At 43.6% G+C, this 12,992-nt stretch overlaps 1 protein-coding gene across 1 annotated transcript; it reads right to left on the bottom strand.

The window, feature by feature from the left end:
* Positions 1 to 9,871: 9,871 nt before the first annotated feature.
* OR6Q1 (olfactory receptor family 6 subfamily Q member 1) lies at positions 9,872 to 10,825 on the bottom strand. Its single transcript, XM_008509819.1, has one exon. The coding sequence runs from the start codon at positions 10,823 to 10,825 to the stop codon at positions 9,872 to 9,874; it is 954 nt and encodes a 317-aa protein (XP_008508041.1).
* Positions 10,826 to 12,992: the final 2,167 nt, after the last annotated feature.

Below are 12,992 nucleotides of genomic sequence, written 5' to 3'. Positions count from 1 at the left end.
TAGACTAAGGAAAAAAATAGTGTAAAGACAAGATTGCAAGGGCAAGGGGACCCTCAAAGGTCTTCTAAAAAGTTTCCTGGTATCTGGGAAAGATCGCAATCCATTTTCCTAATCACAGCTCAAAGACAATCCCATCTTTCAAAGGTGTTCAAAGAACCACTCACTCTCAAGTCTCCAGTGGACTCCCGAAGGCACTCTGCCTGTCCTCTCTTTTCTACTACTTACACCATCGCCAGAAGGGAATGATAATAGGACTCTGATAGTCACATAATCTGAGGTTCTCTCAGCCATGAAGAGTTTGGAATACATTGAAACATTCATACTCTTCAGTCCACAGTCCACATCTTCTTTTAATCAAAAAACATTTTCTATCAACTACACTGCTGAGAAGCATTTGAAGGCAGGATTGAGCTTTTGTATCCAACCTATCAATCATGTCTGGCACAAAGAAAGACCCTAAGTAATTTGTGTGGATGGTTGTTGGAAATTGGAAGAGCCTGTTTGTGAACTGATCTTAGGGAGGACCTAAGACTTCCAGACTTCAGTTAACTCGACTTTCACCTCTACCTTTCACTTTCTTACCCACGTAGATTAACACAAACTTGGGAGATGAGAAAAACAGAGCACTTTTTTCATAAAATGTGCAGAGATAAGGTGTCTTCCTCCAATGGCTGGCAAGTGCAAAAGTGAGAGAAAGGTCCAGTGATGTGGAGGAAATCCCCCCGCCTGTTTTGCTCCTAACCGGTTTCTTTCCTTCTATTTTCTGTCCCTGTCACAGGTACTCCATTACACTCAGAAGGTTCGCTTCCATACCAGAGCCCAGAAAGAGATTTTCTTCACCGAAGATGGGGAGATACTGGCAACACTTGACATTAAAAACGTGTACATCCTCCCAGATCAGAGAGGACAGGCAGCAATTGTTGGACATTTAGATTTCAGAGCACCTTGTGGAGAAGAGCTACTGATAAACAACAGTGCTATTATCTGGAAAGAAGGAATCTCAAAGGTGAGAGCTGAGAGCTCCCTAAGGACCAAGCCAACATAGCACCTTGCACCTCTAAGCACCCAGCAGTATTTGTTTTGTTGAACTGACTCAGGATACTTGCTCAGAGGGAGAGTAGGGTGGATTATTAACTTACTTAACTCTGAGGCTGTGCAGCAAATAAAACCTTCCAAAACTACTCCCTGGCTCCCAAAACTAAGGAGCTTGCTAAAGGCAAAGGTAATTCATGAGCAAATGGGAAAGTAAATTATCTATAATTGCCAGTTCAAGTTTACCCTGAGATAGCTATTGTGTCTACCTGGAGCTACTACTATTTTAGCCTTGCAGCCTTACGTCAAGAAACGGATAATTGATGCCAAACTTTTTCAAACAATGGAAAATAACCCTTGGAATCCCATTAGTCCTCTCCCAGACCCCTAAGTATCTAAGGTGACCAGGTGGAGACTTCTAATTTAAGTGCTGTTGCATCTCAACTATCACACCAAGCCTCCTGCAGTTTTCTCCAACTCACCTAGGTGCAGTTAAGCCCTCCCTTCTCCGAGCATCTAAAGCATTTTCCGCATATATCTATAATAAGAACAAGAGTAAGAAAATTGCCATACCAGGGATAGTATGTTTTAGCTCCATCCTCAGTAACTGCAAATTGGCTCCTTCTGGTCTCACCTTAGACTGGCAATTCTTTTTGCATTCCCGCAACTGTCACTCCTCAATGTCCAAATCCCTCACCCTGGGAGAAAGCAATAGATGGCCGATGAGCAAGGGAGCAGAGTAGAGTTCCAGGGAAGGATGGGCATCATTGCTCCACAGACAAAGGGCTGGCCCTTGGTTGTTGGGTTCTTCACTCAGGACAGTTTCAGGCATCTTCTCACTCACTTCCCCTTCCCCTGACCACGTAATCCTTTTATCACATCTTTCCAAGAAAATTCATTCTGCAAGCATGATCTGAATCTCAGTGGTTCTCAACTGGGAGTGATTTTGCCTCCCAGGGGACACTGGCAGTGTCTGGAGACATTTTTGGTTGTCACAATTTGGCAGGAATACTGGGCATCAGTGGATAGAGCCCAGGGATACTGCTAAACATCCTACAGTGCACAAAACAGCCCTCCATGCCAAACGATTATCCAAATATTACCCTCCGTAACAAATACTGCCCAGCCAAATGTCCAGTAGTGCATAAGGTTGAGAAACCACAGACTAGTGGCTTAGCTAGTGTTTGCAGCCTTTGTTTCTGACTCACTGGCTCAGTTCTGTTTGGGCTCGGGGGAAAGTGAGTCCCTCGAAATAAAGTGAAGGGATTTGGTGAGCTCAGAGTGGAAGACAAACTGAATATTCAGAATATTATCCTGCTTCACTAGCATTTGTTGTGAACTCACAATTTTCCAGGCACTGTAACATGGGCTTCACTTACATCGTCTCATTTAATACTCACACAGTCTTCAAAATAGACATTATTACTACTCCCATTTTATTCAAGAGAAAACTGAGGCTGAGAGAGGTTAAGCCCAAGGTCATTCAGCCTATAAATGGCAGAACCAGAATTCCAACCCAACAGCCAGCGGCCAGCCCTTTGTCTGTGGAGCAGTGGTGCTCATTTCATTCTTTTCAAGATTTCATGGTTCCCCCCACCAGACTGTGAAATCCTAAGCGCTCATTTTTTCCTACTGATATTTCCCTAACACCCTGCACAGTACCGGATACACGGAACATATTGACAACTATTGAGCAAGAAAGGGAGAGACGGGAGAGAGGCAAGGGAAGGAAAAGGAGATAAAAAGGGTTTTGATTTAAAAAAGAAAAACAAAGGAGAGGGAGAAAACAAGAACTTAGGGAGGGAGCCAGTAAGTGAGAATGATGCTCTAATTCCTCTAAGACCTGACAGCACAGACACTCTTCAATCTCTCCCACAGTCTCACCAATGCTCTCTCTCCTCTCATGTGAGGTCCCTCCCTCCATCTGCAATGAAAAATGCCCTGTGGGGACCAGGAAGTCCACCCTATCTGAGAAGTCAAACTGCTGCTACAGTTGCCTTCCCTGCCCCAAAGGGGAGATCGCCATGACACCAGGTAAAGAGGGAGGCTGCCCTTGGTGTCCATCCTCATTGTCGCAAATGACAAGATTTCCTTCTTTTTTATGGCTGAATAATGAAATGGTTTTCTCTATCCATCGATGGACACTTAGGTTGTTTCCATATCTTGGCTATTGTAACTAATGCTGCAGTAAACATGAGGATGCATATATCATGGAAACAATTATTCTAATAAAGTGTACATTATTCTAATGTAGGAGGACTTTTCACTGAGGAGGGTGACATGGGATGTAGGCCTTGAACAACAAGTGGAGTTTCAAAGACAATGAGGCATGATAAGGATAGTCGAGGCCAAGGAGTAACTTAGTAAAGGGAGGCTCAAGGCATAGAAGCGAGAAGGAGTCAAGAGTGGCTTGTGTATAGACTGTGACGGGAGATGTAAGAAGCAGGTAGCTAAATCACAGAGGGCCTTCCTTGCCACACTCAGGAGCTTGGACTCTATTCTGTGGGAAACAGGGAGACATTCAATTACTTAAGAAGAGAAGCAGTGTACATTTCAATATGTGTTTGACGGAGATTAATAGGCAATGAATGCAATAAAAAGGAACAAGATTTGATCAGGAAGACCAGGCTCAGAATCCAGGTAATTGTTGAAGCCACCTGTTTGGACAAGGTGTCTTCTCACACGGAAAACTCTCAGTGCCAGCAAGTGAGGACTTTGAGGATAATTTATGCCTATTTGAAGAGAAAGGCACTGCTGAACGAAGCTGAGGAGGAGCCACAGGATGCTAAAAAGAAGATGATGGAAACTATATATAAGAAGAAATCCCTTGGACTTGGAGATTAGTAGGAGATGGAATCAAAGTATCTAGGAACATGGAGATATAATCAAATCAAGGAATGAGGTTAAATGAGAATATCATAGTAAGCACCACATAAACATTCCTTAAACAGGCTGATGAATTAATAAATGCATAAAGTAGCTGTGACTATGAATTATGCCATTGCCACAGTTGTTGTTCAATTCAAACAGACGAAGCCTGGCTAGGAGTTGGAGCTTCCATAGGTTGTTGTGTCAATGACATTTCACTATAGTCTGATGCATGATAAGCAGCTGCTGTCAGAATTTCTGCTATCTGTGTCTTTGGCCCTGAATGTAAGGACATCAAGCAATCTGGAAGGCCGGTAGTAAGAAGACTGAAATACACTGAACCTACTGGAAAAGCCATCACAACTTGTACAACTGCTTTACCATGGAAAGTTCCAGAAGGTTCTCCACTCTGTTCTCTGACCCAGTTTCTCTTTCTCCCTTCAGATAGTGCTGCATGTGAGAAGTGCCCTGAGGACCAGTGGCCCAATGTGGAGAAGAGTCAGTCCATCCCCAAAACCCTTGACTTCTTGTACTACCGTGAGCCCCTCGGCACAGTGTTGGCTGCCTGCACAGCCCTGCTGTTTCTTCTTTCTCTGGCCATCTTAGGTGTCTTCATCAGGCACCACCACACCCCCATCATCCAGGCCAATAACCACCAGCTCAGCTACCTTCTGCTGTCCTCCTTGGCCCTCTGTTTCCTCTGCCCCTTCATGTTCATTGGGCATCCAGGGACCTTCACCTGTGCTGTGCACCAGGCAGCTTTTGGGGTCACCTTCACACCCTCTGTGTCCACTGTGCTGGCCAAGACCATCGTAGTGGTGGCAGCCTTCCATGCCACCAGGCCAGATGCCCGGATTAGGAAGTAGGCGGGGCCAGTTCTCCCTAGCAACATCCCCATTGTCTGTTCCCTGCTCCATGCAATCTTGTGTGTGCTCTGAGTGACCAGATGGCCCCCACAGCCTGTGAAGTCTACGGAGCCTGGGTCCACAGTGACTGTAAAGTGTGATGAGGGCTCCTTGGAACTGTTCTATACCATGCTGGGTTACCTGGGTTTGCTAGGTCTGGTCAGCTTGTTGGTGGCCTTCCCTGCCCACCGCCTGCCCAACACCTTCAGTGAAGCAAAGGATATCACAGTGAGCATGTTGCTCTGCTCCTGTGTCTGGGTGTCCTTCATCCCTGCCTACATGAGTGCCCAAGGCAAAGACACAGTGGCTGTGGAGGTCTTTGCCATCTTAGCATCAGGAGCAGGCCTCATGTCCTGCTTCTTCTTTCCCAAATGCTACATCATCCTTCTCCATCCTAAAAAGAACACAAAAGAACAAATGCTTGGCAGGTATCATCTCTAGTGAGAAAATCAGAAGTGGACCATAAAGAGTGCTGCTTTCTCAAGGATGCCTTCCCTAAGCTCACCACCAGGAAAACTTTCCTTCCTCTGAGCCCCATCACACTGGTCTGAACTCCTCCTGGTCACTTAGCTCCTTCTATTTTGCATTTCATTCTACCAGAGGGAGATGAGACATGTTTACTAGTAATATTGTACTTGATGGAAGCATCTGGTCTAATTCATCCTGCGGCCCCTCAGCAGAGAGCCAGTGCCTGGTGCAAAGAGGAGGCAGAATAGTTGGTTGATGAGTGAATAAATCAACTTATGCAAAGTTAGCATTGGAAGAGATCTTCGAGAGGAAGCATCGAGGTGGTATGGTGGAACAGAGTCAAAAAGACCTGGTGCAGATTCTCCTGTCTCCTCCATGTTGTAGCTATGTGGACTTTGGCATGTTACTTAACCTCTTTGAGCCTCAGTTTCCTCCCATGTGAAGTGAGCTAAGCCTTCCTCTCCAGGTTGTTATGACGGTGAAATGAGAAAATGCATGAAAGTGCTCAGCACATATTAAACAAATGGTAGCTATTTGAAGTCATCCAGTCCACCCTGTCCTTTTACAGATAAAGGACCTGATGCCAAGAGAGAGGACCAATTTACCCAGGGCATCATTGAGAAGATTTTAAGAGTCAGATGAATAAATTTCAAGCCCTAGCTCTGCCATTTACTTAGCTGTGTGACTTTGGGCAAGTTATTTAACTTCTCTGTACCTCCGTTTTCTTGTGTGTAAAGGAAGATAATAATAGCATCGACTTTGTGGAGTTATCAATGGGAGTTAATGAATTAATATTTATAAAGCATTTAGAATAGTACCTGGGACATAGTAAGACTTAAAAGAATTTGTTAAATAATTCCATAAAATTATATGTAATAGCAAACCTAGATCTCTTAATTTGTTGCTGAATAACCAAAATTTTTGTGGGAAACTTTCTCCAAGCTAGGTCCTGGAGAGGGACCTTCAGAGATGGTAAAGTATAGTCCTTACGAACAAAGAGCTTGTGACCTAACATTTCCAACCTAACTTGATCAGAGCAAACTGAACATATCTATTGTGAGCCTGTTTTATAAGTGAACAACCTGAACCTGCTCTTGTTAGCTGCCTGTGTTTGGGTAGATGAGGACAGATGACTGTCACACACCCAGTCACACACCAGAGCAACCACCAGAGCAAGGTCTGCTCTAAATGAAGCCCCTCCACCTCCATGAGAGTGTGAGGATGCTAATGAAGCCCACAAAAAACTGGGCATCAGTTAATTAAAAGATGGTGCTCCTGGACTGCTCCCTGGGGAGGGATGGAGACGACTGGTGATGCTCAAACTATCTCAAGGTATCAAGGCATCCATGTTTCTGGGCAATGAGATCCATTTCAAGTTCCTGCCAAATTGGGTTCAGAATGCTCCTATCTTGCCGTGGCTGGTCAAGAATGTTATTTAGACCAATGACAATAAAGCCACCAAAGGAAACAAGGATATAGATAAAGAAGACTCAATTTAGAGAAACAGAGAGCTGTAGCATTCCACAGCAAAGCCCGCATTTTGACAAATGTAGCTTACATCAACTGCTTAGGGCTTGACATGTAAAAATCGAAAAGCAAGAGACCAAACAAAGACTAAGGACCCTGAAAAAAGAGATAGGAATCCCCACACAGGTACTAGGGATAAGAAGAACATTAGACCATAGAAGGGGGTTCAGATGGGCCTTCTTGAAGTAGGCCCGGGGTCAAAACCTTTGATGATGTTACATAAGAGTGCACAGCAAATGGTAGAGTTCTATTACAGAGTGTAGACCCAGTCCTTCTCACCAAGTCCCAAGTCAAAGGACCTTCTCCAGGATGATTACCAGGTAGTCCTAGCTAACAATTAAGCCAACATCCTAGTACTCAGAGTGGGCAAGACAAGATCAGCAGCACTCATAACAGAATTCTGTCTTATAAGTTTTGATTCTCTCTGGAATGACTCCCTGTGACGGTCTCTGGGTACTAATGAAGTAGTGTCAATGTTAAGCTAGCACTCACGTGTCTTGCCTTTCACTCTATAAATAAATATACCCCCAAAGAAGGATTATTTTCTCAGAAATTGCTTATTTACAGAAATATGCATTTTCCCTGACATGATTTCATAATTTATCTTCATTGCAGATTGATCTACCATTATTAGTGACTTTAAAAATTTTAGCTGTCAATACCTATACATATCATGCACCTTACCAGCACCCCAGATTCTGGTAGGTAGGTCTGTGTTTTAAGGAGTGATTGTTTAAAATGTAATAATCCCATTCACAAAGGTCTTTTTTTTTTCAGTTTAGTTTCTTACATCAGATTTTATTAAATCAAGATTCACTTTTACACTTCTAAGATGCTTTTTAAGAGAACGTCTCAGAGTTTTCACCATTCTATGTAATTTATCTCAAAAATATAGATTTCTTCAAGAAGCTTAAAATTGTAAGCTTTACTGATGCTTTCCATAGAGTTGTTTTTAGAGTAGTTTCCCAAATCCAGAAAACATTCCCTGTGTTTGAGTTTGAATTCTTTCTGCTACCATAAGTGAGACCTACGGAGCCCAGGGTGATAGTTAATATTGTGTCAACTTGACTGGGCTAAGGGATGCCCAGACAGCTGGTAACACATTATTTCTGGGTGTCTGTTAGGATGTTTCTGAAGAGATTAGAATTTGAAAAGGTAGACTGAGTAAAAAAAGAGGGACCTCACCAATACAGATGGGTGTCATCCAATACACTGAGGGCCTAAATTGAACAAAAACGGCAGAGGAAAGGCAAATTTGCTCTTTGCTTCAGTTGGACCCTCCCTCTTCGCCTGCCCTCAGACGTTAACACTCCTGGTTCTCAGGCCTTTGGATTCAGACTGAATACACCACTGGTTTTCTTGGTTCTCCACCTTGCGATGGCAAATCATGTGACTTTTTGGCCTCCATAATCACATGAGCCAATTCCTGTAAGAAATACATAGATGTGGATATATCCTGTTGGTTCTGTTTCTCTGGAGAACTCAGACTAATAATATACCCAATGTTTTGCTTTCTTTCCGTCAGCCAGAAACCCAAAAGTCAAACTTATCTTGTGTTCAAATCTACTCAGGTCAGGTGCCTGAAAGTATCTACTCTTTCCGTTTTACTCAGATAAATTCTTATATTTGATCCAGAAGGTTCTCATCATTGAACTGTTTTTGCATCTTACTGTTATTCAAAAAAACATTACTGATATAGCATATTACTGATATAATATTCAATAAATAAAATGGTTTTCAAAACGTGGTTTGTGCCCTCTGTTAACTATTAAAAATGCAACCACTAAGATACTGGGTTGTGGGGTGGGGGGCAGGGGAGTGTGGTAGAGACTGTGATGCTCACAGGCACCATCACGTAATCTGCTCTTTATTGGCCGCTTGAGAAATAACATCACAGAAAATCTGTCCTTCCCACAGACCCATTCCCAAGCTCAGCATTTGCCTCTTCCACATACTATAGCGTCTGGAATCCACATTTAAATGATGATTGGCAGTATCTTTAGGAACGGACCTGTCTACATGTTGGGAACTACTTGAATTATAATTGTTTTTTTAAGCCTTACTTCAAGTGAGCTGACATTGCCATAGAGATCTTCTTAAATCAATTTTCAAAGCACCATTTGGTATAGAGGGTGGATAGGTCTGTATTTCAAATAAGAGACTATAGATACACAGGAGATAAGTGCATGGATCACATGGAAAATCAGCTGTGACTCTGGGGACTTTGTGGTAGAAACTGCTGGTTGTCTACCATAATTTGTCCTCCTCTTTTTCATGATAATCACATTGTGGGTGGGTATCTGGCTGCCTAGCTGTGGACTATTTTTAGCACTCTTGCAATTAGATGTAACCTATGGCTAATTTCTCCCCAATAAGGGTGAGTGGACATGATGATTGCTGCATCTAGTGGAGAAACTTTAAGACACAGAGTGTGTCTCCTCTATTCTCTATACTCATCCTTCTTGCCCACTGTTACTCAATGTTGACCATGTAAATAATCAGAAAGCCCTAGATTGGGGGTGAACAAATGGTCTCTGTCACAACTACTTAATGCTGTCATTGTAACACAAAAGCCACCTTAGACAACACTGTGTTCTAGAAAACTCGATTTATGGACATTGAAATTTTAGTTTTATAAAATGTTTATGTGTCATGAAGTACTATTCTACTTTTGATTTGTTTTCAATCATTTAAAAGTATAAAAACCATTCTTAGCTCAGAGGTCATTAAAAAGAAGGGCTGAGCTGGATTCAGCCTGCAGGCCTTAGTTTGCCAACATCCTAGAGGATGTTGACCCTACAAGATGGAAGGAACTTGGATCCTTGAATGCCTTTGAGCAGAGCCACCCACCAACCTGGAGCACTCAACTTAGACTCTTGTAGGAAAGAGAAAATCTTCATTCTTTAGCTACATTGTAATTAAGTCTCTCTTGTTATAGCAGACTAGTGTTTTACTTTAACTAATACTTAGTCCATGAGTCCTGACTACCCAGGCTACCACTCCATTCCATAGTCCTCATCACTCTCCTTCTAAAGAGCCAAGGCAAGGAAACTCAGTCCCCACCTGCCTCCTCACTGACCTTTCCAAGACTTGAGAGAAAAGGCTCTGCCCAGAGCGCCCTTCACCTCCTTGTTGCGAAGACTGTAGATGAGGGGGTTGAGCATTGGCGTGACAATGGAATAGAAGACAGACACCACTTTGTTAAAGTTTATAGAGGAGGCCAGTTTGGTCCGGACATACATAAAGAAAAGCGTGCCATAGAAGAGGCTCACAACAGTCAGGTGAGCCGCACAAGTAGAGAAGGCCTTCCAGCGCTCTGCAGCTGAGCGGATGTGCAGCAGGGTCCAGACAATGTTGCCATAGGACACAGCAATGACTGTAGAAGAGGCCAGGAGCACAGCCAGAGAGACCAGGAAGTCTACGGTCTCTTTCAGGGTGACATCTGAGCAAGACAAGGCTAGCAAGGGTGACGCATCACAGAAGAAGTGGTCAACAATATTGGGACCACAAAATGTCAGCTGGGACATAAGGTAGATGGGCAAAACAGGTGTGAGGAAGCCCACCAGCCAACAAGCAGCTGCCAGATGGATGCAGGTGCCCCAAGACACCAAGGCCCCATATCGGAGAGGCATACAAATGGCCACATAGCGGTCATAGGCCATGGCAGCCAGTAGGAAACACTCAGTTGCCCCAAGGAAGGTGAAAATGAAGAGCTGAGACAGGCATCCAGCAAATGAGATATTCTTTCCCCCATCCACCCCAACTAAACCAGCCAGCATTTTAGGCACTGTGACTGAAGTGTACAAGATTTCAAGGCAGGACAAGTGTGTCAGGAAGAAATACATAGGTCTACGTAGCCGGTGGTCCAAGCCCACTACCAAGATGATGGCCAAGTTCTCCACCAAGGTGAACAGGTACATAGTGAAGAAGAGTGAAAAGAAGAGGAGACGTGCCTCATGCACCCCAGCAAAGCCCACCATGACAAACTCTGTTACCTGGGTCCGGTTTGGGGTATGTGGCTGCATATGTGGGAGTGAGAGCTCAGTAGACTCATAGCCTCATAGATAATGACAGTTCAAAGCAAACCTGTAAGGATGTTGGACTGAAATATCTTTCACTTCAGAAAAGGAAAGGGAAGTCAAGACAATACCCCTACCCTCAAAGAATGTATAGTCTATGAAGGGCAAAAGAAAACAGACAATTTCAGGACAAAATGAAAAGTGCTGGATAGCAATAAGACAGGATATTATGGGAGGAAATAGTGGAGAAGCTCAACCGGTCTCGAGGAATCAGAGAAATCTTCCTGGAGGAAGGGCTGTCTAAACTGGAACCTGAAAAATAAATATAAGTTAGTGAGATAAAAGATAGTTAAGTAAAGAGGATGTAACAAGTATGAAATCCGAGACACCAGAGAGAACATGATGCATTTGGAAAATTTCAGGTAGATATAGTTTACCATGGAGATTAAGAGCTTGGCTTTCTGATCAAGCATATCTAGCTTTTTTTTTTTCTGGATTGGCACATGACCTAACATATGTTGCCAATCTTCTTTTTTTCTTCTTCTTCTTCTCCCTAAAACCCCCCAGTACATAGTTGTATATTCTAGTTGTGGGTCCTTCTGGTTGTGCCGTGTTGGACACCTCCTCAGCATGGCTGAGCTCCCACTGACAACCAGCACGAGCATGCCAGCCAGGTGAATGAGCCACCTGAGAAATAAATTCTCTAGCCCCCTAGTCGAGCTGGCCCAGCAGACACCAGCCTTCCCTGGGAGACCCTTCCAAAATTGCAGATTCATGAGCTAAATAACTGATTGTTGTTACTTTAAGCCAGTAAGTTTTGGAGTAGCTTGTTAAGCAGCAATAGATAACTGAAACAATTATGTACTGGTTCTGTAATCTTGGGTAAATTATTCAATATCTTTGATTCTTTGGAGGAAGAAATAGTGTTTTCCCTATGGTCACAAATGCCTGAACTGGAATTTGAATCCAGGTTTGCCAGGATCTAAAACCCTTGCTCTTTCCCCTAAAAAATAAGCAGATTCCTTCTGGCTTCAACGTTCCATGATTTCCTGGCATTGAAAGCATGGAGAGATACAAAATCAGGAAATGATCAAAGTCTTCAGATTCCTTCATGTATCTTCACTGTGCCTAACTCCATTCTTCAACATCCCTATAACAGGCAGTCCGTAAACACTGGCTTCCTGACCAAATAATTGCATGGCAGCCCAGACACTTGCTTCTGCTGGCTCCAGGAAATTTCAGGGCACAATTCCTGCACACTTCTCCCCTTTGCAATTTGGCTTATAATGTAACAGCCTAGGAACAGTGCTCATCTTTCCTAGATGCCTTTCCTAACAGAGACACTCACTGCACATACACACTGTAGAAGCCTGGCTTGACTTGCTGTGTTATAGACAGGTTGCACAGTACAGTTTTCTGAAATGTTCATTCTTTTTCATAGTCACTAAGAACATGAGAGTTAGAGTCAAGAAGATCTGGGATCAAGCCCTGGTTCTGCAATTTACTAGCTTAGTTGCCTCATCCATGAATTACTATTGTTTCTAAATCTTACTTGTCCTTCTAGCTGTCACTCAAGATTGATAGTCCCAACTTCACTAGGAAGACTGCCTTCCCTCATTCATCCAAGCTTGTATGCATGCCAGGCCAACAAATGCACAGGGCACCTGCTCTGTATCAAGCCCCATGATGGATGCTGAGGGGCATCCTGGTACAGAACAGGTGCCCCCCAGCATCCACCATAGTACCTGGTACAAAGCAGGTATTGTCTTATAATAGTTTCAGTTTTATGATCCATGACTTAGAAAGAAGATGCCCAAATCTGAAGAAGTTTGTAATCATGTCCAAAGAAGTTGAATTGAAAGAACCTGCTTTTATTATTCAACAGCTGAAGAAGTGGTAAAGAAGTGGGATATTTCTCACACACACCCCCACACACACAGAGTACAGATTCACGCTTCCCCTTCCTCCGTGTGGGGTAGCTGTTGGGAGTAGCTGCCCCACCAGAGGTGACAATCCCGCCCCCTTGCATCCGGACAGTGATGCATTTCACCATGGGCTGAAATATTTAAGAAGCGAATGTGCCTTTCCCACTATCTCTTTCCCCATTCACAGGCTGAATCGAGAAGATTTTGAAACCTCAGTGGTGGTGGAACCATGAGACCAAAGGAGCCTG

The sequence above is a fragment of the Equus przewalskii genome, chromosome 11 (genome assembly GCF_037783145.1).
Source record: "Equus przewalskii isolate Varuska chromosome 11, EquPr2, whole genome shotgun sequence".
NCBI lineage: Eukaryota > Metazoa > Chordata > Mammalia > Perissodactyla > Equidae > Equus > Equus przewalskii.
The sequence above is the reverse complement of the archived record's forward strand: the minus strand, read 5'-3'. Positions and strand labels throughout refer to the sequence as shown.